Below are 26,862 nucleotides of genomic sequence, written 5' to 3'. Positions count from 1 at the left end.
GGCTTGCAGAGGGGAGGTGCCAGGCCAGCGGCAGCCTGACGTCCAGGCCGGGCTCTCCATCACACCCAGTGCCCAAGGACCCAACACTGGCGGTTCAGCTCCGGGGCTTCCTGCGCAGCACTCCTCGGCCAGGAACCCCCCAGGTGTGGATGGTGCCCTGCCAAGAGATAAGGGGGCGTCAGTGGCCAGGCCACCAGTTTCCGCTCCGTCTACCCAGCGCCTCACACGCCCCTGCCCCCATACCATTCGCCAACCCCAAACCCACCCACTCACCTCCCACCTGTCAACAGACCAGTGTCCCTACCCCTTTCCATGTGCACATCTGCCTGGGACCAAACACCCACCTGCTGACCACCTCTAGTTCTCCCACTTAACTATCCAGCACTGCCCTTCACCCAGACGGCTGTCCCTGACCCTACTGTGTGCCCACACACCTTGAAGGTGGACGAGAAGGCCACTCCCCCAATGTCTGGCCTTCACTCCCCTCGCCAGGCAGTGAGCATGCTCAGACTGCCCAGAGCTGACTCAGAGCCTCTCCCTGTTGTGACCCCTCCCAGCCACCTCCCCCATGCTCCTCATGGTGTGGGGCAAGAGCAGGGCCTGGGCAGTCCCTCCTGTGGTCACACTTCTGTGTGTGCTCCTGCGCCTCTGGTACTCCCTGCCTTCCCTCTGGTTTCTCCCCAGGGCCTTTGGCAAGCCCTGCACGACGTGCCTGTCAACCTGGCCTGGCCATCAAGGGCTCTCAACCCCCTAGGAGGCTGACCGGCTCTTCTCCAGTCCCTGGGGCTCTCCCTTCCCCGGAGTACACCTGGCCATCTGCACCCTTGGACCAAGCTTAGCCCAGCGGAACTATGGTGTGAGGGGGGGGGGGCAGGAAATGGGCAGTTACTCCGGGTTCCAGAGGCAGAAACGGAGACGCCTACACAAGGCATAAGGTGCTGGCCTGGTGGACCTGGGGGGATGACCTCTTGGATTCCAAGTGTCAGCATTCAAAAGCTCTGTTCTTTCTCTGGAGCCGGGTGGTGGCGTATTGGTTCCTTGTTAGGCTGCTAACGGCAAGGTCAGCAGTTCGAAACCACCAGCCGCTCCTCGGGAGAAAGATGAGGCTTTTTCCATCCATTGTTAGTCCGGGGCACCCACAGGGGCAGTTCTCCTGTCCTATGCTGTCCTGCAGGGTCGCTGTGAGTCAGTGCTGCCTCAGGGCAGGGGGTTTGATAATGGCTCCCCAGGCAGACCTGTCACCCTCTGGGTCACACGGGCTCTTTGTAGGAGGCTGCTGGACCTCCAGCAGACCAGGAGCTCCATGCTCCCACTCTCCCCACTGCAGTGCGGCCCAACCTTTCTGCAGTCTCCCAGAGGGTGCAGGTGCCCCTAGGGGTGTGTGTGTGTGCACGCAGGCAGGTTTCCGTTGCTCCCCACCAGCTTCCATCTCTCTGTGAGAGTCCCTAGTCCTTCAAGGGGGGTGAGGAATGGTTTACAAACATTGTGGAATCCTGCTGCCTCACAAGGAAGACATCTGTTTGGGCCTCAGAGGTAGAAACATCTCCTGCCAAAACAAAGGTGTGTGGGAATTTTGTTTTCTCCCCTTTTTTAATCTAGAAGCAAATATTTGGTGCCCGGGAGGGTTGGGCTGTTTTCCTAAGTGATTATTTACAAGTGGGGGCCGCTCTGGTCGTCGGCAGCAAGCAGAGAGCCCCGGAGAGGTTTCCACCAGAACGGAGAGGGAGGAGGCACGTGTTTGTGGGGACAAGGGGCCACCCCCCACCTTCGTGTAGTTTTCACCTTCCGTTTAATCAAACCTCAGTGCCTTTGGACCTAGGGACTGAATGACTGAGGGAAGAGGGGCTCTCTCCTGGTGGCCGTCGGGGCCGTTCACAGTTCCAGAGGGGCTCACCCCTCCCCGAGCCAGACGTGCACCCTCACTCTGCCCACAGGAGCCTGCCCCCTTCCCCAAGACCCTTTGCTCCTGCGTAATTCTCCAGCCAGCAAATGGCCTCCTGCTATAGACTGAGGGAACCACCCAGGCATCTCCTGCACCCCAGCACACAGCGTCTCCGATGACAGCGCCCCGAGGTGGCCACTCTGAAGTCAGCTGTTACCAAGGGGAGTGACGCTCTGGGTTTCCAAATGAAATCTCCTGGCCGGGCAGCGATGACAACTAGGGTCAGAACAAGCACGTTTTGCATGTTCGGTGAGCCAAGGAGCAAGACCCACCCCCCACCCCCGGGAAGCTGGTTTGGGAACCTTGGACCGTTTGCCAACGTGCCTCTTCCTTCCACGGGTCCAGTCATGCCAGCCCCCTTCCCGTTTGCATGCCCAGTGTGGTGACACAGCAGGGGCCATGAGAGTGAGGAGGGGCTGCTTTGCCCAATCCTTAAGTGTCCCGCCTCCCCCAGCGTCTGGGTGGACACACAGTGAGTCCTGAGCTGACTGGGCAAGCAAACAGCATGCTGGGGACCCACTGGGTGTCACACTCCGTACTGGGGGCCTCTGCTCCGGACACCCGCAGACTAGCGAGGAGACAGACTTGGGGACATGTAGAGAGAGGGCGACCTGAACATGCCTACAGCTCTTCCTTCCTGGGCGGTCCACAGGAGAGCTAGGTGTCCTCCTCACTCCACTAACTGCCCTCGGGTCAATTCCGACTCACAGCGACCCCATAGGACTAAGCAGCACTGCCCCCCCACCCCCCCCATGGGTTTAAAAGGCCTCATCTTCCTCCCACAGGGTGGCTTTGAACTGCTGCCCTTGCAGTTCGTAGCAGCCCAGCACCACTGGGGCTCCCCCTAGTTCACAGAGGAGGAGCTTGGGCGCCCGAGCCGGAGGTCTGAGCCCTGGATTTGCGCCCTGCCAGACTCACTCCAGTGGCCAGTTCTAACCATCAGGCAGCAATGTCCCGCTGCCAGAAGGTTGGTCATCTTGCCTTGGGCAGGACATGGGGCTGGCCCAGAGCCCGCATTTCACCTGAGGAGTCATCTCGAGAAGGCAGGGCCCGTGGAGGGAGGGGGGAGGTTTAGAGGGCTGCAGCTGCAAAGGATTCTGGGTGTCAGGAAAACAGGCCCCGCAGACCCCCCTCGGGGCTACAGGCTCCATCCTATAGCAGACTCATAGGAGACAGGCTCCTAGGCCCTCCCGAGCCAAGCAACAGAAGCCCCAGGAAATCTGTATTTCAACAACTGCCCTGGGTGTTTGCTGGGGTCATCCTGGGGAGCAGTTTGTCTCTGTTCTACAGGGCAGCTGTGGGCCCGAAGCACCCCCATGTTAGTGGGTGGGGTGGCTTGGGCATGTGTGTGCTTGCCTCACAGAGCAAATCCTTCACACTAACTGATCCCCTACTATGTGCGGGCAAGGCAGGCATGGTCATCTCTTTGTGAAATGTCCAGTCCAGTGAGGAGAGGCGGGAGACAGCAAGTTGGCAAAGGCAAGTTCAGAGCGGGGGCAGGACAGTGAGAGAAGGGTTTGGGGGGAACTTGTGGTGGCCTGCCTGGTAGCCAGTAGCAGTGCAGGCTGTGATGGGGGTTCAGAGCTCCAAGCAGGTGGGGAGACATGATTGAGTTGGTGACTCAGGAGGGTAGGCTGAGCCATGCCAACCAGTACTAGCCCAGGCTGGCTCCCAGCAGGGCATCAGAGGAAAGATGTCAGCCCATTGAGCCTTGCTGATCAGAACCCGGCTGGCGGGGGGTGAAGAGGGGGCAGCAGCTTCCCCAGGACCTTGTCAGAAACACACACTCCCAGGCCCCAGCCCAGACCTACTGCATCTGGAAGGCAGGGGGCCAGGACCCAGCAGCCTGGGCTCAGGAGAGGTAGGCCACCGTTGGCCGATGCCTTCACACCACAGAGCCAGGGGCTAGAGCCTCGCCAAGCTGCAGGCCCATCTGTGCTCTGAGCAGGTTGGCATGGATATTTGTTTCCGAAATAGTGTCTGTTTCCATTTTAATAAAGGAAGCTGCCCCAACAGCAGTCTATTGGACTGGATTTTGAGCTAATAAAAATGCCAAGTTGCTCTGGGTCCAGTCTTCCTTGAAATTCTCCCCGATATTCCGGGGCAGCAGTGGCAGAGGCCCGTCTAGACAGAGCTCCCAGAAGCCTTGCCAGGGCTGACAAGTGACAGCTCTCACCCGGGCTGGCCTTTCTCCAGCATTGAACTTGACAGGTGCAATCAGGACCAAAGCCCATCGGTCCCGAGAGGAGGCTGCAGGCACCTGGACCAGATGGCGGCGCCACCTCCATCAAATGTCATATCTGATGTGCTCCGCCGGACGGAGCTGGTGGCTCTGCAAAGCCCCAAAGGTGGGTTTCAAAGGCAAACTCTTTCTTGGGAGTGGGGGCAGGGTGGGTGGGGCACGGGGGATCACAGTAGTAAGGGGAGCAGTGAAGGCGGCCAGTGACTGAGGGGATGGATGGTGGTGAGGGACTTGGAGGTTAGCGTTACAGCTGAGCACCTACTCGGTGCCTAGTCTCAGGAGAGGTGCCTGTCCTAATGGAACTTCATGGAGGGAGACAAACAGGAAATGAGTCAAGTAAATACACGTGAAGGTTACTTGAGAGCCGGTTAAATGGTCTGAAGGAATATAAATACTGGGAGAGTGACCTTTCGACGGAGACGTACAGAGGAGACAGTGGGAGCCATGCGAGGATTTAGGGGGCGCATTGCAGGTGGAATGGGCAGTGCGTGCGAACGCCCCTGTGACTGGAGGTCCTACGGGCCAAAGGGGGGCGGGGGGAGAGACAGATCCAGCTTGCCACAGAGTAAGGAGGGGACATCCCTCTGTCCCCAGGGCCGCCATGCCTCCAGCTGGGATGTGCTCAGCCCAGACCTGCACTTGGCTTCCTCCTACCCGGCTCCGCCTGCCCGCAGCAGAGCAGCTGCTGGTGCAGAAATATGGTAGGGCTCATCCAGGCAGTTCCAAAATATCTCCTTGGCCAAAAACTCACGAACAGCTAAGAGGCCACTGACTGGGGGCGAGCTTGTGAACCTCGGTGGCTGGTCAGAGCCGGCCTGAGGGTCCCTGCTCATGGCCCAGCCTCGCAGATGGACCAAGCCCAGCAGGGGGAGCTGTGGGCTGGGTGTAGGCACTCGCCTGATGGGCTGGTTCAAATCCCAGGTCTGCTACTTGCTGCTGTGTGATGGTGGGCAAGTCCCTGGACCTCTCCTCTCTGGGTCTGTTCCCTACCTGTGACACGGAGCTGTGTTTAAGATGAAGGAGGGAAGTCAAGGAAAGCCCGCAGATTCGATGGAGGTAAGGGGATGCAAGTGGAATGAAGTTCTTCTGGGTAATCGACTCTCTCGGGGTCACAAGGCTGTTGAATTCCTTCCAGGGTGGCTCACTCCTGCCCAATCCCAGGACCCCTCCCCCCACTCATCCGTCCTGTGCTGACCCGCAGGGCGCTCCCCACTGTGGGACCCCGTCCAGAGCAGCGGGCACAGCCAAATATTACATCGTTAAAACGGCCCATAGGACCCTCAGCTCTGATACAGTGGGGCCTCCTGCCCCCTCCCCCTGTCCACCGGCACCCCAGCACCTCGCAGGCCGATGGGGAGAGGTAGCTGTCCCTGCAGAGGCCTGGGCACCCCGTGAGCACACTGGGCTGCTTCCCAGTAGGCATGGATCCCAGTGCAGCCACTCTGGCACCTCTGTCCTTGGCTGCATTTAGAGAGCACACAGCGGGCCTCTGGGGCCCTTCGCCCTAAGGACAGTGGCATCAGGCCCTCGATTCTTGCCCACACTGCCCCCGTTAGCTCCTCAGCCCTCTCCCAGTTACCTCTGGACACCCACCCACGCCTTCGCAACTCGGTCACCCTCACTGCCCCATGTAGAATACCACGGAGCCCCTCCCTTGGCTCAGAGGGCAACTGGCTCTGGACCCCTCAGGGAACTCCGAACCCCGTGATTCCATGGAGGGGGCTGAGGTGTCCACACAGGGGAAGCCCCCAGGCCCAGGGGGCAGTTCTCGCAGCTGAGCTTCCTTCCCCAAAGGCCTCTGAGCCCGGGCCTGACAGCACCTGCTGTAGCTGCCCCTCCACTGACTTGCCAAGCTGTGTGGCCCAGGGCAACTGGCTCTACCTCTCTGAGCCTGGTTTCCTCCTCTGCAAAATGCGGAAGCAGTGGTCCCAGCAGCGGGACCCTCGGGCTTCTGAGAAGCCCCAGAAGAGGCTGGGAGGCAGGAAGGCCCAGGTCAGAACAGCAGGCTGAGCCGAGCTCCGAGTCGTGTGGCTTCTCTCGGCTTTCTGGTTCAGGAATTTGTTTTCCGAGAGTGCCCCAGATTCTGCCTCGTGGTCTCCCCCACAGCAAGGTACATGAAATCAATGCATTCTGGGCTGCCAGCAGCTTCCCGCAGCACAGACACATCCTGTCCAGCGCCACCTCCTGACTTGGCGAATTCTACCTGGGAAAGCCCTCCTGCAACAAACCCGGCCTGACTTTACTGTGGCTTCCCTGCGACAGACCCCACCCTCCCTCCCTCCTAGTGCTGGTCCTGAAGCCAGCGGCTGCTGCAACAGGGGAGGCACGCCTCTGAATTTCTCCTGCTCTAGTGTGTGTGTGGCATATGGGGCTGCTGATGGCAAGGTTAGCAGTTCAAAACCACCAGCTGCTCCAAGAGAGAAAGACGAGGCTTTCTACTCCCATAAAAATTCAGTCTCAGAACCCCCTGGGGGCAGCTCTCCCCCATCCTGTAGGGTACTGGGGTGAGGCGGGGAGGGTTGTCTGGCTCATCCCCAGGGGCTCTCCCGCCTCAGGCAGTCCACCATCTGCAGACCAGGCCCTGGTGACGGACAAGGCCACTTACGGGTGAGGTATCTCTCATGGCGGCAATCTAAGCGCAGGTCCTCCTCCTCAGTCCCGTCCCCCTTCTCGAGCCTGCGAGGAGAGACAGAGGTCTGTGTGAGAAGCAGGCTGAAGCATCTGGAGAGCCGTTTACCCCGTGCCTCGCGGGATTGCTATTACAGTCATTGGTCCACCTTGAAGGACGGAGGCAGTGGGAGATGAGGTGGCCACCCTGAGGACACAGCAGGCACACAGCACGGAAGGGAGACAGCTGGCTAGGTGCCAACGGACTCCAGCAGCCTGGCCCTGCTCCGACTGGAGCCCATGTGCTGTGAGCACCACGGGGGTTGCTCGGGCTGCCAAGGCAAGGTGGAGGTCAGCACCTTGAAGCCACAGCCACCTGGAGGAGGAGACCCAGGGCTCCACACTCCGGTGTCCCGGAGTACTGGTCCCAGGAGCCCCGGAGGGTCGTCCGGCGTCAGCACGGACTCGGTGGCAGTGAGTTGGTTTTAGTTTTCTCAGTGTCTAATCATCTACTGATTAAGCTGCACACTGTTTGGTCTTAAATTTCAGGAGCGACTCTTGGTTCCAGGCTTAACCGTGACTTCAGGGCAATCATTTCAGGAGTCCATCCTACCTCCAACACTCCATGGCTGTACCCCTGTATTAGCTGGATGCTTTTTCTAGAGACCCTTCTATAGCCATCCAGCAAATAAGCCCACATGGATGAAACACACCAGCGCGGGCGACCGTGAGATGTCGACGGGACCAGCCATCAGCATCGAAGACCCAACACAAAGCAATTATATCGATGCGAACCAGGGGGGTTGGAGCGGAGACCCAAAGCCCATCTGTAGAGAATTGGACATCCCACCACAGAAGTGGTATAAGGAAGGGATGATTCAACCAGGGTGCAGTATAGCACCGAGGAATCATTCCCCTAGTTCCTGTGTCCTGCCACCACCACCCCCCGCCCCCCGCAACCACTACCATGACCCAGTTCTAACTTAAACAAATCTGGTTAACCTGGAGAACACACATTGGTACAGATAAGAGTTCTGGACACAAGGAATTCAGGACAGGCAAACCCCTCAGGAACAGTCATGGAAGTATTGATGATCATGAGGGATAATATATATATATATATACATACATATATGTATAAATATATATCCCAAGGTTGGATATATAGCCCCTAGCCAAGGGGACAAATAACAGAAATGTGGGTGAAGGGAGACAATGGGCAGTGTAAGCTACGAAATTATAATTGATCAAGGATTTATGAGGGTGGGAGGGAAGGATACCAAGGCCTCAAGTAGAAAATGTTTTGGAAATAATGAGGGCAACATAGGTCCAAATATACTTGATCCAACTGATGTATGGAATGTTATAAGAGCTGTAAGAACCCCAATAAAATGGTTAAAAAATAATAAAGACCCTTCCACAGATGATCAAAATCCTGGTCTTCTGGCTTCCAGCCACGACCTTTCCCACCCGGAACCACCAGGGTGTCAGCGGGTCCCTTCCCTGGCATTCTCAAGGTCCCTGTTCCCGGGGGCTGGCGGACCGGAGACGGAGCCTGCCCCTCGGCCAGGGGTGTATAGGGCAGAGGCAGCTACAGAAGCCCCCCACGGTTCTGGACCCAGACAGTAAGCCCTTTCTGCCAGCGGCCGGGCCAGAGGAGGGGCGGGACCAGACGCACTCATTTATAACCCAGATCCGCGCCAGAAAACCACAGGGCCCGGCCCAAAGCATCATGTTTACAGAAACGCGGTCTGTCCCCCCAGAGTAAAAATAAGTCCCGTTGCTACTCTCTCTCTTAATGAAGACCGACGGTCCTCTGAGTCTGTCTCCAGCCACGCCCCTTGGTGCATTGCCAACATCAAGCCTGCCAACAGTGCCCGGCCTTCCTCTTCCAAGTCTCCCGTTGTGCCCTCGGCATAGCTCTTCCTGAGTTGCCACCCTTCCCTCATGGGAGACAGTCTTGACGCATTCCCCAAACACTCCTTCTTCTCTTTCTGATTCTTCCCACCTCTTCTCCCTAACTGTGTGGGAATGGCTAGGGCTCGCCAAATGGAACGATCGCATGGACCTACATGCATCCCTTCAGTCCTGTCGGACCGTCCGATGGTTTGCTCACCAGGAATTCCCGTCGGACCTGCTCTGCAGAGTTTGAAGAAGGTTAGCAGGCAGGATAGAATGGGCAAACCTTGTAAACATCAGCCAACGTGGTGAGCCACGACCTCTGGGCTCTGCCCTCACCATGGGGCGGCTGCCACAGACCCCACAGATGCACACAAGCATGGCTGTTTCAGTACAACTCTGTTTACAAACGGAGCCCCGGAGCAGTGCGGATGGGCAGCCCAAAGGGCAGAAGCTGCACCCTCCCTGGAGTGCCTCGGAAGAAAGGCCTGGTAACCTGCTTCCAGAAAAGCAACCACTGGGCAGAAAGCCCACGGAACGCAGTTCTGCTCTACCAGGCACGGGGTCTCCATGCATCTGGGGAGACCCCATGACAACAGGTGGCTTATGTACACCCACAGGAAGGGGTGGGCCTGGGTCTGTTCTAGCCCCGTGGTGCTCAGCCTTGGTTGCACACTGAAATCACGGGGAGAGGCTGAACAGTAGCCCCAGGGGTTCTAGCATGGAGCCGAGGTTGAGGATCACTTGTGAAGTTGTGAAGGGGCCTCCCTGAGGAAGCCTGGCACGCTCATAGCCAAATCTCATCTGTCTGGCTCCCCACTTTGCTGGACAGCCCTCCCCCAACCCTCCCTACCTCCTCCTCCAACACAAACACGGCTTAAGTCACAGGCCTGCAGGACCTGCAGGATCCAGGCAGCCTTCCACCAAGTGACTAAGCCTTGATAGGGACCAGGGTAACGACCCTTTGCAGGGCCAAGGTGCCAGAGAGTAGCGCTTCCTGCCAGGAAGCATGCAGCCCGCAGGAGTCAGAACATGACCATGCAGTGAGGCTGGTGGAGCGGAGCCTTAGCTCTGTGCCAGATGGCGTGACCTTGTGCCCGTTCTTTGGTGGGTGCAGACAGACGTACTAGGGGCTGCTCCGTTTGGCTGCAGTCATATTCAAGGTGACCTCATGGATAACAGGAGGGGATTCCGCCTAGTCCCTGGGCCGTCTTCATGGCCCTGTGAGCATTACGTCCACGGCGACCAGTCCATCCACCCACCTCGCCGAGGCCGTCCCTCGTTTTGGGTGACCCCTACTTTATCAGACACTATGTCCTGGCTATTGGTCTTTCCTGGCCGAAGTGAGCTAGGGGAAGCCTCACCATCCTTGTGCTCAAAACCACCCCAGCGGCATTTCTTCCCAGACCGATGGGTGCCTTTGGCTGGCAGGCCACGGTGTATTGGAGACTCTCGGCCATCTCCACTGTCGGAAGGGGTCCGTTCCCCTCTCTCCATTTTCACTGTCCAGCGTTTGCAAGCGTGTGGAGACTATGGAATAAGCGTAGCCTGCGTCAGGCGCCCCTCAGGCATCCAAGTGACCTCTCTGCCTTTGATCATGTCTCAGTGGTCCTTTTCAGCAGACTTGCCTGAGGCAGGTGTGACTTCTTACCTCTTGCTTCCACGAGAAGCCATCCAGTATAAGCACCACTGCCCCGGGCCACAGGGCACGGGCACGGGCCCTGGCCCAAGGTAAGGGCTCAGGACCTGGTCCTTGTCGTTCTCTTGAACTGGTTTGATAAGCTGTCTTTCAGCACTACGCTGGTTGGTCTTCGTTTCCTAGGCCGCCGCAGCAAAATGCCACAAAGTCAATGATGTCGAAGAACGGAAATGCATGGTCTCACAGTTCTGGCACTAGACATCCAAATCGGGGCATCAGCCAGGTGGAGTCCTTCCAAGAGCTCGACAGAAATTGTGCCCTGCCTCCTGCCTTCCTCCTGGTGGCTCCTGGCAACCTTTGGCTTCCATCTGCCTCCACGACCTACGGACAGCTCTCTGTCTGCCTCTTCAAGGATGTTCTTTCATAAACCGCGCCCTTGGATGGGATGAGACCCACCTCAGGTTAACGGATAATACCTTCAAACACCCCTGTGACAAACAGAGTCGCTCTCATAGGGACCAGGCGTTAGGACTTCAGGTAGTCTCTGGCAGGACTGCTATTGCCATCATCCTCATCGCTGGGGACCCGTCTGGTTCTGTTACTCGGTGACCTCCAGCCCACAGTTCCCGCCATGGGGGCACATTATGTTAAGGCGTCCCTCCTCCTGCCGTCCTCAACACACACGTCCCTTTCGCAGCAGTTGGAATTCACGTCAATTTGAAGACGTCTGAGAGTGGAGGGGTGGAATCCAACCTGTCAATCAGGTCACAGCCTGGTGATGCTGTCCTTGGAGGGCGGGGCCATCTTAGAAGGAAGAAACTGGGAACTTTCCCCTCTCTGGCACTTTGCCTCCTCCCTCCTCCCTGGGACTTCACTGGCACTCTGCCTGTCTCCAGGGGCAGCCCTGGGCAGGTCACCGGGCCCTCAGAGCGCTCGGGCCCTGCCAGGTTTCCACCGACTTTGGATCCTGCGACTCAGTACCTACCCTCCTGTGAGCTGCCCGTCGGCATCATCGGCCTGCAGCTTGACAGTCTGAAGAGGGGCGCAGGGACTTGAGTTGGACTGGGCTGGGCTGGCTTCTCCATACAAGATTACTTCTCCATAGAAAGCTCTTTCATACCCACAGATGAGTGTCCCTGCATTTGTTTCTCTAGACGACCCGGCCCAACACAGCTTCCCCCCACGGTCACTTAGACCAGGACTGTGGCCTCGGGAAAGGGGCTCCGGGTACAGCAGGAGAAGGCTCCAGAGCAGAGCGTCCTCAGAGTCCCACTGCAGCCTTCCACCCGGGACCACACAGAGCCCAGCGCTGGAAGCGAGGAGTCATCATGAACAGGTGCTGCGGTGCCCCTGGGTGCGGCAGCGACACTGCGGGGCCTGCCTGACTTGTGAGAAGAATAAACATCGATGTTAGCTTGGACCTGGTTGTGTTGGCTCTGTTTATACCCAAACCTGCGTCCTAACCCATAAAGGAGCTCATCGCAGGGTCACCACCACCACCACCACCACCATCCTCTTTCCCATCTTACAGATGTGAAAACTGAGGCGAAGACAGGCTAGCACCTGCCCGAAGTGCAGTGTCTCGAGCTGGCTTCCCACGAGGGAAATGAGACCTGCTGGGCAGCTTGTCCTATGCCATGACTGGCTCGAAGCTGCCACATCCAGGTCACGTGGCCCGTGATAGGGAGGTTTATTGTACCAACCTGCCCAATAGGAACATGTGGGGTTAGTCAGGTCACAGTTTGATTGGATGGCAAAGAGATAAATGGCTCTGGCGATCAGAGCATGCTGGAGCGTGGGTGCTGCTGCTGAAGCTAGTTCTCTGCCTCAACCTCCGAGCTACACCACCTGTGGGCCAGGCCAAGCTGTGGATCGTGTTGCTAGAGCTTGAGGCTCCTTAGAGACCTGCTTTGCCACGCTACTGACGTGTACATCACTAGAGGCTGTCGACCTGTCATCTTGCATTGGATAGATATCTCAGCCGGGCCTGCTTTTGGTGACCCTCCCTGATGCCTGCTGTCTGGGGGCAGACTCTGCCTGCCTTGCCCAAGGGAGGACTCCGCTGTCTGCTTCCTTGACCTTGGACCCAGCAGCCCATGTGAGTTGAAGGACTTCCAGTATTTTAACTGTTCCACAGAAGTGAGTTAAACTGAGCCCTCTGTACTGCTGTGTGGTCTAAGTAGCTGTTATATTCCTTCTTGCTGTATAAATCTATCTATATAAAATCCTAAGTGTCCTGGTTTCATTTCTCTAGAGAACTCTGCCTAACACAGCCCAGACACACGCTGGGGAACAGGTGTGAGCCATGGGCTCCAGGGAGCCCGTGGGGCTGGCTCAGGCACATGCCAACAGGGACTTGAACTCAGGTGGATTGTGCCTGGATTCCCCAGCCCCAGCCGGAGGCATCCTGCGTAGTGAGATCCTAATGGAGGGGGTGGTTGGAAGCCACCCGGCTCTGGTCCTACCAGAACTGGGACAACAGCTCTCCTGGGAGTGACAACGTGGTCAGAGGACCTGGTGGGCTGGCGGGCGGTGAAGCAGAGACTCTGAGGATGAATTAGAAGTGCTGTCTTGTCTCCTGCAGTATCCACCTGCCTCATTCTAGGGCTACATGTGATCACAGCAAGCCGGGCATTGGTAGCCATGGCTAGGCAGACTGGCCCTCAGGCTTTGTCTCTGGTTTGCCAGGTGTCAGTTCCAGGGCCCAGGCCTCCCCAGCACAATGTTACCCTTCCCACGGGCCCTATATTTGTTGTCCTCTCCCTCCCTAGGCCCAGACTGGCCTCCAGCCACTGCTTGGTGCTAACAGTCTATGTGCTGTGCTTCTCCAACTACCTTTGTGAGCAGTCTACCATGGGCTGACGCTTCTGCAAAACACAGGAAATGTGAGCTACTGGAAAAGGAAATGGGGGGGTGGGGGGGGGTCCCACATGCAGAATAGCCTTGCTATCAGAGATCATTGTGAAGTCAATGGTGGCAGATACAGTTTGGTTAAAATGTTACCTTATTATTCGATCTGCCTTTTGATCCAGTCTAACAGTTGTTGCAGATTTTAATATTCTCTGCTTTTTCTTTGAGGAATATCGATGTTTTGTCTACTCGTGGGTGCTGCTTTTGTTGGTTTGTTGGCTTCCGGTCTGTGTTTGGTATGATTTTCTGCATGTGAAATCCAGGAGCGGCAGAGCTATAGAGACAGCAACTAGATTGATAATCACTAGGGGCATGGCAGGGGAGGGTGGGGTGGGGTGGGGACACGGGGAGCTAACCACCCTGAGCACAAGAAGAAAATGTCCTGAAACGGATTGTGGTGATGACTGTAGAAAGCTTCTTAATATGGCCCAACGATTAAAGTGTGTGCTATGGGAAGGACGTGCCAATAAAACCGTTTAGAAAGAATCCCACATCCAACAGCAAGCTTTGATGTCCGGACCACGCCAACGTGCTAAACACGTTCCTCCCTGGCTGATCTAGGGGCCAGCTGGCGTCTAGAGGACCTGCCCCCTCCCCTGGCCTGTGCTGGCCACAGCCAGGCCACTGACTGGTCCCATCCCCTGAAGCCCTGCCCAGCACTCATCCTGAGATGGGGAGTCTGAGTCAGCAGCTTGGGGTGGGGGGTGGGGGGGCGGGGGCGCTTGAGAATCTGCATTTCAGATGAGCTCCAGGTGAGGCTGATGTTGACAACTGGCAGGGCTTCAACTCAGCCATCCTCCACTTGGCGGGCTTGGACCTCCAGTCTCCTCCCCGCAAGTCCTAGCCGAAAATGGACATCACTGAAGAGCCAGCTATGGGGACCGGCTGGGCCTGAGGTCTGTCCCCAAGACCCCCTGCCCCATACCTCCCAACGCTCATCTCCCCTCCAGCTGGTGGGTCTGGAGGAGAAGACGGGGGCGTCCAGGGCGTGGCTGTCCATCCCAGATGTCTGTTGGATGGTTTCTCCGTCTTCAGGGCCGAGGTGTCCTCTCCGCCTTCCTTGCACACGGCATCGGTCAGGCCAGCAATCCCATCATGTGAGCACGAGGCCTCACATCCCCACAGAGCCAGCTCGCTCTGAGTGCTGTGCTCCTCTGAGACCAAACAGCCATTTCAAAGGGTCCTCACAGCGAGGGAGTCGAGTCGGAGGGAGTCGTAGCAGCAGCGCGAACAGCACCCAGAGGTGAACGATCTAGGCAGCAGACTCCCAGGGCAAAGGACACATTGACTGTCGGTGGTCAGCTTTCAGCCGAAGGACAGCGGAGCTGAGAGCATTCTGGCAAGTCAGTGGGCACAGCTCATCGAGAAAGGCCCGTGACGTGGCATCCAAAGTGCGGCTCCAGGCAAGCAAGAAGTCACGGAGTCTTTAAAGAAGATCCTTGTTTTCCCTTAGGTTTTCATTGGAGGGGTTATGTAATCATGATAAAAAAGCCTTTGGAAAATAATAGAGCAAGAGACGGCTACCCTGGCTGTCAATGGCTTGGCCGAATCTGGACGAGTAGCTGAGAGTTTTGTCCCCGCCTCGGCTGCTGGGTTCCACAGCCAGGGACCGAGCCATTAGCCCATGGAGACCGTGTTCAGAGCCACATAGGTCAGAAGATCTTATTTGGAAATCCAGCCTTTGTTTCAGTGGAACCCCCGCTTCAGTCCCACCCCCACCCTCACCAGCCTCTCAGAGTCTCCGCAACCCCACCGGGCTCTGAGGAAGGGCCATGTGAAAACCGGAGTCTTGGCTCGCCCCACCAGCCGGGAGGGAGAGCAGGGAGCAGGGGCGGGAGTGGGGAACGAGAGTGGCATGTGCAGAGAGGTCATTTTCTTCTTGACCAGCTGCTCAGGGACACAAAGGGCCTTCCTGTCGCCCGTCCAGTCTACTGCTGGGGAATGGCAAGCGCTGCAGCCTTGGGCCCCCCCTTAAGGGGCTCACACCAAGTAAGAAACAAGACAACAACAACAACCACAAAACCTGCAAACCCATTGCCATCGAGTAGATGCTGACTCACAAGCAACCCTCGGGGACAGGACAGACTGCCGCTGTGGGTTAATGAGACTGTGACTCTTTAGGGCAGTAGGAAGCCTCCTCTTTCTCCCAAAGAGCGGCTGGTCGTTTTGAACTACTGACCTTGTAGTTAGCAGCCCAATGCAGGATGACTATGTCATCAGGATTCATTAAACCCAGGCTAGATTCTGTGAGGAAAGTCGGCGTGTGTGTGTGTGTGTGTGTGTGTGTGCGTGTCGGGGTGGGGGCAGAGGGGGAAGCGGGGAGGGGACCCCACCACACAGGAATGAACCCTGAGGGAGCCCGAGGGCGCACACATCGTAGAGGCTGCAGGAGGCTCTCCAGGCTGAGAACAGCTGGCTCAGAGCTTGGTGGGGGGTGGGGAGTGGGGGTGAGATGACTCTTGGGGGTCCTGAGGCCAGCCAGCTAGCCAGGGGGTGCTCAGTGTGGGGCAGGGAGGGGGTCCACAGTGCGGCCGGCGTTCTGGTGACTGTGGGGAGAACTGATCGGGGAGGAAGGGCCTTGGGAAGACCCCACAGGAGGCTGTTGGCTTCCCCCCGGGAGGGAGCCAAGGTGACAGCAGTGGGGACCCGGGGCCGGTCTAGCAAAGGCATGATCCCGGGCTGTGTGAGTTGACCAGGGAAGGACTTCCAATTACTGGCTTGTACGGTAGTGCCAGGGCTGGAAAGAGGTGCTGGCTGCCCTTCCATCGGGCTGGGGGAGACCAGCACACTCCGCTTTATGTGCTGATCTGAGGTGCCTTTGGGGAAGGTGAGGAAGCAGCTGGGCGTGGGGAAGGGGGGCTGGCAAGAACTCCGTGCGGTTGGGGGTCTCTGGCATGTGAGTGGCCACTGAGGCCGTAGGCTCAGGAGAGAATGTAGACCCAAGGAAGATGGGGATCTGAAGTGGGGTCCCGGGAGCACTGGCTTTGGGACAGTGCTGGAAGGGATAGTGGCGCGGGACAAGCCCGGGAGGAGACCACTCAGGAAGGGGGTGTGTTCGGTGTCGGGCTACTGGGAACACTTCTGGTGGCGGGAGAGGTGGGGGCCGGACTGGAGTGGGCTGTGAAGCAGGAGGAGGTGAGGCCGTGGAGACGAATCCTTCTAACGTTTCCCTACAGCTGACAGGAGGGAGGAGCAGCTGGGTGTGGGGGTCAGTGTGCCGTCCCAGGGAGATCCCAGCGAGAGCCGTGAGCAGGACAGTGTGGGGCAGCCCTGGACCGGAGGGAGCCACGACGCCCTCACCTGTCTTACTGAGTGGTTTGTGCTGGGTTTCAACCTCAGAGCCCAGGGATGGAGGGCTCTGGGGTAGGGATGGGGGTTGGCTTCCTCTGCACTGTCAGCAGGTAAGTTCACCCTACAAGTGGGGCTGACAGCAGGTAGGCTGCTCAGTGAAAGGCTGGAGGTTGATGTCCACCAGAGGTGGCTCAGAAGAAAGGCCTGGTGATCTCCTCCACAAAGATCAGCCAGGGAAAACCATATGGGGCACAGTTCTGCTCCGATACGCACGGGGCTAGGTCATGTATTGGTACTGCACTCACTGCTCGATGGCAACTGGCTTTTGATATTCAAACGACTGCTATCATCACTGCTCCCCAAAGGAGAAATGAAACCCACCCCCCTATACCTGACTCTCAGGTCACAGCAACTGGGCTCCCTGTCTATCTCCCAGGGCCACCCTCACGCTCTTCCCTAAGTGCACCAGGGCCTTGTTCGTTCCAACTTGCCACAGGCTCTCTTCCAAGAAGGCTTTCCCACCCTTGCCTCCCCCACTGGCCTTGTGTGGGACTGGCGCTTCTCGGTGATTCCCTCCCCTCCTCCAAGGCACTGAGACAGGCTCCCAGGAGCTGCCCTGCAGGAATGCAGTTGCCAAGTGTGGCTGCTCCTGGACTCTCAGGAGAAACCAGAAACTGATTTCAACATGGAATCGGATAGGAGCAACTCGGGCAAATGTTAAGCATCTTAAAACCCCCGTGGGCCGAGCAAAGCACGGCTTCCGGCAGGGCTCTCCGAGGGCTGCCAGGGTGTGGGGTGTCCCTCTCTTAGGCAGGGGGTGCCCTGCAGGGTTCTCCGAGGGCTGCTAGGCTGCCGTGGAGGCACCCTGCCCACCAAGGGAGGTCTCCGGGAAGTGTAAAAGTGGGGTGGGATGGAGGTATGTCCCCGGCCATCTGGGGAAACCCTCACAATGAAGAGTAGGCATCAGTCCATTTCCCTGCTGGGAAACACGGACCCGCAGAGGGGAGCAGTCACTTACCCAGGGCTCTCAAGAAAGAAGCACAGGCTCCTTCTAGCCCTGGGGGTTCAGTGGTTATGTGCTGCTCTGTGACCCGCAAAACCAGCAGTTCAAAACCACCCCCGCCAGCGCTAAAAGCACGCATGGCAGCACCTGGCTGCAAACCACCATGAGCGCCCGTCCTTACACGTGGAGCCCTGGGTCCTGGTGCGAGCCAGGAACCAGCGGAGCGGGCTCAGCCCGGGCCCAGGGAAGGAGGCCAGGGAGTGGAGCAGAGAGCAGTGCCCAGGACGGACTGACGGACAAAGCACAGAGCATTCCCCAGTAAATAAGGCTGGCGCTCAGAGGGTGTCTCTGAGCTTGGCTCCCGTGCACCCACGTGTGTCTCCTTGTGACTGGGTTCCCTCTGAGCTCTGATCTGACATGTCTCCTGTTCCTCCATGCCCGGGTCCACCAGATCTAAACATGACGTATTCAAGAAAGCCCCCATCTGCTACTATGTACACCCCCCACCCCCGGGAAATTCAATTAGGCAGCCTTCCTAGGGGATGGCGGACTCTGCACAGACACCCCTGCTTTCTCTCCACACGCCTCCAGAGTCCCTGACTCCTGGGCCCAGTTAGGACCTGCCCAATAGCTTCCAGACGCCTCAGCCTCTGGGGGGAGACATGATTAGCAGGGTGATGGGGGAACCTGGCTGGGAGCCTCTGACCCCTCTGGACCCGTCTTGTCCTTAGTTTGGAGGGCAGCGGGAGGGGGGTTGGTTGGGTTGGCCCCCCCGGTTTTTCCACGCCAACATCTCTCCACTGACAGGAATTTGGGGCATGGGGTAGCCCTCTCCCACAGCAGGTACCATCTGTACCCCCATTCCACCCCACTTGATCTCTCTCCCTCACTTGATTTCCCCCCTCAGAGGTGGGACTCACACCCCACTCTCATCCCTGTAACACAAGTCCTACCTCAGTGCAGGGCGGAGACTATGATGGGCCAAGAGCAGTGCAGGGCACGGGCACTGTCTCTGTGACCCAGAGTCCGCCTGCCTGGGTTCAAATCTTGGCTCGGACCACTTCCCAGCTACGTGACTGTGCAAGTCACTTCCCTCCTCTGTGCCTCAACTTCACACCCACACAATGGGGATCATGACAAAACCGGGCCCCCACAGATGTTGGTGGAAATCAACTGAGCCATTTCGAAGGCATTTGGAAGAGGGCCTGGCACAAGGTAAGCTCAGTATCCACATTGCCGTCAGTATGAATAGGCTTTTCAGCAGCAGCATCTAAAACTCCATCTCCATCTCAAGGGAATCATTACCAAGCTCATATTTCATTCTGGAATCTGTCTTGCTTGTTCCTATCCTATCCACACACACACACACACACACACACACTACTCTGTGTGCCACGCACTAGACTCAGCATGCTACATGGGTTATAACATTGAGCAGAGAATTCTAGAATCGTCCATCGTGGCTTAGAGGAAACAGGTTCAGGGAAGCTCAGAAACTGGCTCCAAGCCACACAGCAGCCAAGAACTAGTATCCTGACTGCGATTTGGGGCCTCTTTCCACAATATCCTCCCTGACAAGCAGCAGGGAATGCCGCAGGCAGGGCCATCATTCCTGCCCTGTGTCCCTGGCTGCAGTTCCAGGACAGTGCCGATGCACAATGCCAGCTCCGCTTCTGAGCTCGCCCGCAAGGCTGGGAGGAGATCTGTCTGTGAGCGCTGAGCTCTTTGTAAGGCAGACGCGCGCGCGCGCGCGCACACACACACACACACACACACACAAAATAGAACAGCCCAGCTAAGCTGAAATGCTTTCCTCAGAGGCGAAGGGAAATAAAATTTGATGAACCTCTGCATAATGTTCGGGTTATGAACGTGCAAAATGATATTCTGCACATATGCCAGGGAGCATGCGTCTTCTCCCACACCACCGGGCCTAAGCGGTGAGGGGCCATGCCAACTGGGGTGTCACCAACAGCGCCTTCCTGCTTGTGTGTGCTGGGACTCTGTCTCCTGCTTCAGCGCTACAAGGCAGTGGCCGTCCCGAAGCCAAGGTGACCATGGGCTGTGGCTTCGCTGACTAGCTGTCGACATCAAGCTGATCCTCTGCCTGCAACCACCATTTACTGGGCACCTACCACAGCCTGGGCTATGCGGGTCACCCAGGCCACCTTCCTGGCCAGTGTGCCCTGCCCGCAGCTGAGGTGAGCCAGGCTATTCTGCCCTCCTGGCCGCAGCTGGCTGTACATCTACCTACATGGGACACTGTCTCTCCCCCAGAACATTGGCCTGGGATGCTGATGTGGGGGGTGGTTGAGCTGCAAGGACATGAGGGAGTCAGGGTGAACCAGAAAACTCCGCCAACTACCCCAAACCATGTCACATGCACCCACTGTGTGACAACAGTGACCGATGGGGGTGAGAGAGCCCAGGTGAGATGGTTTAGCATAACAGTGGCAGTGATGGGCTCAAATCGCCAGCAATCATGCAGATGGCACAGGATGGGGCAGCGCCCCATTCTACTGTGCATAACGTGGCCAGGAGTCAGAGCTGACATATGGCAGCCATCTACCTGTCTGTCTATCTGTTCATCTACCTCCCTATCACGAGCTCAGCACCAATCCAGGTGCTCAGGGTGGCCGGGGGCACAAGGCCGCATGGAGATCACCAGTGACAACAATAGCCCAGCCAACAAATAAAGAAACAACAGTATCAGGTTGAGTCAGATGCTATCACCTACAGATCAACTGGCTCAAAACTCCCAAGGACAGGGTGGTGGGAGGGTGCAGATTTTCAGGCCCCAAACAGGAAAGAAGGTGTCACTGAGCAGAAGGTATCGCGAGGGTCTGAAGGGAGACTGCTCCAGGCAGGGGCACAGTGAGTACAAGGGCCCTGAGGCAGGGATGAGTTTAGGGCCAGGGAAGACGCCCGTGTGGCAGAGGAAAGGCAATGAGTATTTTGCCATTAGAGGGGTCCCTATGTGGCCCCACAACTCCCCCCTCCCGACTGCTCTGCCTGAAGCCCTTCCTGTGCCCCACGAGGTGCCACCTCCTCAGGCTCACCCCACGCTGCAGCTGCCTCACTCCCTGCTTCTTTTCAGACCTGACCTTCATCATCCCCAGGGTCCTGCAGATCCCTCCCGCTGTGAGGCATTCTTGCAAGTCTTAGTCCATTCCCCAGAAGCAGACCCTGTGTACCCAGAGATGGATCTGGGTACAGGCCATTGATGTGGGAGGTGGTCCCGGGTTTCTGCTGAAGGCAACTGGAGCTGGGCCCCTTACAGGCCCCTAGGAGGAAAGCACGCCTCCCATCTATCTCTGCCAAGGGCTCGGGAACCGTGCCCTCATCCACCAACTCCCACTAGCTGATGGTGGAGGGCTGCTGCTCCTGGCAAAGTTCTGCCCTCAGACTGAGAGTCATGAGGGCGGTGGTTGTGGTGCCCGCGGGCCGAGCAGCCCTGGATGGACACAGTAGCCCATGCGTGGCCTTGGGCTCCGTGGCCTGTGCTGGCTCCGGCCGCTGCCGCTCCCATCTGGGGACACTACCAGCTCTGATCTTCTTCAGTTCCCGGAAAAGCCCTGCAGACCTGGGTGTTAGCTGCCCCTGCTGCACTGTGCAGCCTTTGACACATCTCTCATCTCTGAGCTTCACTTTCCTGCATCTGTCAAATGCAGCTACTAGTGCTAACTGTATAGGGTGTTCCTGATGGCAGTCAATGCATCTGGCACGGGCGCGGTCCACCAGGGTCCCTCAGGGATGGCTGACTCTGGCCCGGGGCTACTAGCCTGATTCTACTCTCCAAGAAGAGAAGCTGTAGCACGCGGGGTCCTCAGGCCCCGATAGACCACTCTCGGACCCTGCAGAGACAGGGGTCCCAGAAGGAGAGGCTGGGCTGGGCTGGGGAGGAGAGTCACAGCAGCCCCGCACCTGCCTCTGCTGCCACTGGCTGAGACAGCTTGGGAAGCAGCTGGAGCTCAGCTAGAGCGGCATATGCTGCAATGATGTGGGGCCTGCTACTCACACAGGCACATCTGTTCTGGGGATGCAGGGTGCTCCGGAGGAGGGCTGGAGAGTGACTAAGCCCAGCAGAGATGATAAAGCGGTGTTGGTTGGGGTCATCCTGGGGAGTGGTCCATGGTAGCTAGCTCGTAGGAGCACCTTTGGGTGGGTCTAGAGGGATAGGAGTATCGAGTGAGGCAGATACAGCGAGAGCACTGGGAGGAATGGAAGGCTCCGAAATCCAGGTCTCAGACTGCTGATGCTCTGAGTAGCTTCATCGGTAGAAGGTGTCAAAGGATGTCTTCAGCTTATGAAATCCAGCTAGCGAGCCTTCCACTCATCCATTCATCCACCCATCCATCCATGCACCCATCTACCATCCACCCATCCACCCATCCATCCATGCACCCATCATCCATCCATCCATCCATGCATCCATCCATCCATCCATCCACCCATCCATCCACCATTTACCTCCATTCCCAGCTGAACTCTGAGGGTTCGGGTGGTTCCTGACCCTGAAGACCCTTCCTTCTCTGGCCGCCCTCACCAGTCCCAAGGCTGGGCTATCTTTCCCCACCCTGCTGAGCCAGAGCCCAAGAAAGAAATCTTGGTTCTGCCTCTGTCACGGTCCTAAGAAGCACAGCACCAAATGGCCAAGGCTCAAACCTCGTTCCCTTCTGGGCTTCTCCGGCCTCTCACCATACAAGCCCAACACAAATGCATGCCCCATCAAACATTAAAATACCCCAAACGATCCAACAAATAGGGCTCAAACTCTACCTCGCCCAGCCTGCATCTTCTTCCCCACAGTTCCCCAGAAAATCTTTTGTCAAACCACTCACTCCAGGCTTTGCTGGAGACCTGGCCACTGAGGCCAGGATCTGGGCTTCAGATCCCCAGTGGTAGCTGGAGGTGACCCCATGCGCACTGACCTTTCCCGGAAGTACTTGATGGCCTCAGGGTCTATGAAGGTCGGCTCCTCCCGGTAGCCTTGCTCAAAGACCTTCCGCTTGTGCCGAAACTCAATGACCGTCTTGGTGTAGGAGTTGAGCGTGGTGACAGAGGCCGCCATGCAGCAGGTAAAGGAGCCCCACGCCAGGCTGCCAAGAGACCAGAGATACCAGTGAGGGGGAGCAAGGGCCAGGAAACCTCCCACCCACCAAACCCTCAACCATCCCCGTATGGCTGCCTCCCGAGAGAAGACCCTGAGCCGATGCCGCAGTGCAGAAGAGCAAGACACAGTCCTTGCCGCCCTCGGCCTCGTGTAGGAGACTCGAAGGACCTGTACATTATGATGCTGAGATGACAGAGTTCATTATTAGGAGGCAAGAAGAGAGCGAGTCATTGCACCCAAGGGAGCTGGCATTTGGAAGAGTTACACTGCTTTCAAAAAATGCTCACACTGGGTCTTGCAGGGGAAGTGAGCTTTTACCTGGAGAAGGCATTGCGGAAAAGGGAAACAGCCCGGCAAAGGCACACACAATAGGCAGCACCCCCCCCATCCCACCCCACTGCTTTGGGAGGCGTGGGATGCGAGAGTGAAAAATGGCAGGAGATTTTTTGGAGCTGATGATGGCGCAGTAGAAAGGCCAGGACATTCTACGATGGGAGTGGGGAGCATCTGCCTGTGGAATGATGCGGCCCTCGAAATCATCAATACCAGATAGCATCACACGCCTCACCAAAGAGAGGCTGTTCCAGCCATCACATTAGGGGTGAGTCAGTTACGTGTTTGGCCCTCGAATGATGTTATAAATCTCCAGATAGCCCTTGGCAGGGGAAAAAAAAGGTTCTCCACCCCTGTTCTACAAGCTGGTTTGCCACCAGAGTTAAATAACTTGCTCATGTGTGACCTTGAGCAAGATGCTTGCCCTCTCTGTCTCACAGCCCTTGGGTCGACTCTCCGATGGACAAAATAACCAAGTTGTTACAAGAACTAAAGGAGACCATTCGTGGAAAATATCTTAGAGCACCTGCTGGAGCTCAGGAAAACCTACTCAAGAAAACCGGCGACCGACCAGTCGCTTCTCTGTGACGTGATTCCAGGCCCGCCCTCCGAGAGCTTGAGCTATAGCGGGATGACACTTGCTACTGCACACTGGGATGCTACGACTAACCAAGGAGCACTGGCGGCGCTGTGGGTTAAGTGCTGGGCCAGCGGTTCAAACACACCCGCTGCTCCACAGGAGAAAGATGAGGCACACTGTTCCCCCACAGAGTCCCAGCCTCGGAAGCCCCCGGGGCAGTTCCTCTCTGTCCTGTGGCGTCGTTAGGACTTGGCGTGCACGCAGTGCCACTGGGTTGGGTTTGGTCAGGGTGTGTCCACCAGTATCCATTCCTCCTTTTCGTAGCAGCACCCCAATTCGGAAGTGCCAGCTTCTTCCCTCCTCTCAGGCCAGGTAGTTTTGTGGGTCGGTCTTGCCTCACCTCCCAACTTTCAGAGGTTGACCAAGAAGCGTGCGGTTTCCTTGCGGCGATGGTAACTGGTTTAGGGCTGGGCGTGTCACTGACGTCAGGGTGACGAGGCGATCCCAGGACTTTTACCCAAACTCATCTTTCTTCTGCATTGTTAGTTGTAGAGACTTAGGTCGGGGACTTCTGGGGACCACCCGGCCTGAGAATAAAGCGGACCTAAAGGAAAGCCACCAAAAGGAGCCAGATCCCCAAGGGAACGCCTTTTATTCCTGGACTTTCCAGTGACGGGAGCCCTCAATGACCAGCCAGAGTGCTCCTCAGAGGCAAGGCTGGCCAGACTTCCTCTGACGTAGTTCAGACGTGTCGTCAGGAGAGACCCGTCCCTGGAGAAGGACACTGTGCTTGGTAAAGCAGAGGGCAGAGGAAAAACAGGGAGGTCCTCAACAGGATGGCTGGACACAGTGGTAGCCATCCTGGGCCCATGCTTAAGAACCACCCGAGGTGGCGCAGGGCCCCGGTCGTGTTTCCTTCTGCTGTGAACGGTCTGTAGGAATCGGAACCAACTGGAAGGCACCTAACAACAACAACAACAACATTCCTTCGTAGATTTCCCCCCTTCTTTCTCCAACTAGCTTGAATTGGGTCCAACCTCTGCTCCAGATGTTTGTCTCCAATTGTTTTGAGCCAGTTCTTACTGCTAGAGATGTTAACTAAGACCAGGTTTGATTTCCAAGCCAGGGATCGGAGCAAAAACTGTCCAAGCACTGGAACGAAAGACCCCCAAAGGAAGCAATCACCCTGCAGGATGGTGGCGTCTGAAGGGCAGGCGTTCATTCAAGTGGGACCACTCCGAAAAGTGGTGCTGAAGGTGTGGAGCAGAGACAGCCACTAGACAGGCTAGTGGGAACCAACCCCCCCCCCCCCCCCCCCCCCATTGCCTTTCCCTCCGTTTAGATTCAGAACCTTTGGCTCAAGTGCAGAGGCATCCTGGGCCTGCTCTCTCTGGCTCCCACTCTCCTTGTTACTCCTTAAACACACAGGCTCACTCACTTCCCATGTCGGTCCCTCGGAGTTGCTATTTTCTGATCTTTTCTGTGCTCTCTTGGCTGGCTCTTTGTCACTCCCCAGCCCTCAACTCCTGTTCAACCGGATCAGTCTCCATCCCACCCCGTCATTCTCTGGCAGGGGCTTCTCCTATTATTTATTGTGGTTCATTTTCACCTGAACCTTGTGCTGTTGAGATCATTGTAGATAGGCATGCAATCGGAAGAACTACAGAAAGATCCCGTCCACCCTTTGCCCATTGGTCCCCTAAATCTGCAAACTGTTAATAGACATAACAAGTTGGGTGAGTCTCCAAAGAATGGAGCTGCATGAAAGAGCCAGTCCCAGCCCTCCACACTGCATGCTTCCATCACGTTCTTGAAATGGCAACTCTAGGAACGGAGGAGAGACGAGTCGTTGACCAGGGATTGCGGAGTAGGAGGAAGTAGGAGTGGCTACCCAATGGCAACCCAAAGGATTCTCCTGGGAATGGAGTCGCCCTGTATCTTGGCGGTCAATATTCTAGATGTAATACGGGATGCATGGTTTGTTCCTTTATATTGCTGACTAGTAGTCCATGACGTGGCGTAGAAGTGACACTGTCTGTTGAACCATGAACCCAAGGAAGGATACCTGATTTATTTCCAGGTTGGGGCGGCTCTGCATTAATCTGCTGTAAATATACATGTGCAGGTCTTTGTATGCAGACAGCTTCCATTTCTCTGGGAGAACTACATATCACCGCAATAAATATGTAGGGTGACCTGGAAGTCGCAGGTTCAGTTCTCGATGAAAACGCCAAACCTTCCAGCAAGGCTGAACCCCTTTGCAGTCTTTCCAACAACATATGTGTCTCCACATCTCTGCCTGCCTCTGGGGCGGACCCCCATTGTGTTAGCTTGTTTGAGGCTTCCTGGTAGATATGCATGGATATCTCATTGTGTCCTCCATTTGCGCTTCCCGGATGACGAACGGCAGTGAACTCTTCTCAGGTGCTTATTTTCCGTCCGTTTCTCTTCAAGGTCATGTCTGTTCAGGTTTCTGCCCATTTTCTAATTGGATTTCTTTTTTCAAACTCTTGGGTTTTGAGAGTTCTTCACATATCCTAGCTGCCAGTCCTTTATAGTAATTTTCTCCCTGTCAGTCATCCTCTTCGTTAGGTCCCATTTACCCAGTTTTTCTGTTTATGCTTTTGATATCAAGCCCTAAATCCTAAAAGTGTGCCCCTATTTTTCCCCTGAAAGTTTAAAAACTTTATATTTCAGTCCACGATCCAGCTTGAGTTAATTTTTATTGTGTGTGAGGTTTAAATCAAGGCAGATTTTTTTTGCCAATGAGGGTCTGATTGTTCCAGCACCATTATTGAAAAGGGTATTCCTCCTTTACTGGATTGTCTTGCACCTTTGTCAAAAAATGATTTGGGAATATTTGTATGGGCTCATCTTTGGATCTGTTCCATTGATATACGTGTCTACCCTCCAACAATACCACACGGTCCTCATTACTGTAGTTATATAATAGTCTTGAAATCAAGTAGACTGATTCCTTCCACTTGATTATTTCCCAAAATTATTTTAGTTATCCTCACTTCTTTGGATTTCCAAAGAAGTTTAGGATTCTGTGAGCAGTATCTGTAAGAAATCTTGCTGCGACTGTGTGGTGCAGGGGTTCCTCTTATGTGACCTTTCTGCCTCTGGGTTTGCAATTCTCCCAAAGTAATTGGTCAGGACCAATGGCCCAGTGATTGGTTGGTTTGTTATCTGCCTAAGCAGATTGTAAGGACTGGGTCCGTTTGCTGGCGACTTAAGTGAGTTGTAAAAGATTAATTGGGTGGCCCCTTGAAATTGCCATACAAGCAGCCCATGTCAAAG

At 56.4% G+C, this 26,862-nt stretch overlaps 1 protein-coding gene and 1 long non-coding RNA gene across 4 annotated transcripts in view; one reads left to right on the top strand and one right to left on the bottom strand.

The window, feature by feature from the left end:
• Positions 1–48: 48 nt before the first annotated feature.
• The window catches only part of GSG1L (GSG1 like), a 202,675-nt gene continuing 175,861 nt past the window's right edge, over positions 49–26,862 (bottom strand). Inside the window, exons 5-7 of the mRNA XM_004705705.2 lie at positions 22,465–22,632; positions 6,790–6,860; positions 49–157 (exon numbers count right to left, since the gene is read on the bottom strand). Of these exons, the coding sequence (XP_004705762.1) occupies positions 60–157; positions 6,790–6,860; positions 22,465–22,632 (337 nt within the window). The 3' untranslated portion in view covers positions 49–59. The remainder of the gene's footprint in view (positions 158–6,789; positions 6,861–22,464; positions 22,633–26,862) is intronic.
• Positions 1,148–7,793, top strand: LOC123520961. Of its 3 annotated transcripts, XR_006679470.1 has the most exons (5): positions 1,148–1,560; positions 1,935–2,191; positions 4,139–4,290; positions 5,106–5,240; positions 7,341–7,793. It is a non-coding gene; the product is annotated as an uncharacterized LOC123520961 (long non-coding RNA). The 3 variants fall into 3 exon arrangements; XR_006679469.1 differs by having other exon boundaries at positions 1,148–2,191; XR_006679471.1 differs by lacking the exons at positions 1,148–1,560; positions 1,935–2,191 and adding an exon at positions 2,762–2,909.

The sequence above is a fragment of the Echinops telfairi genome, unplaced genomic scaffold, assembly GCF_000313985.2.
Source record: "Echinops telfairi isolate 266 unplaced genomic scaffold, ASM31398v2 ScPeMD7_5;HRSCAF=22, whole genome shotgun sequence".
NCBI classification, from domain to species: Eukaryota; Metazoa; Chordata; class Mammalia; order Afrosoricida; family Tenrecidae; genus Echinops; species Echinops telfairi.
This window is presented reverse-complemented; position numbering and strand designations above follow the sequence as displayed.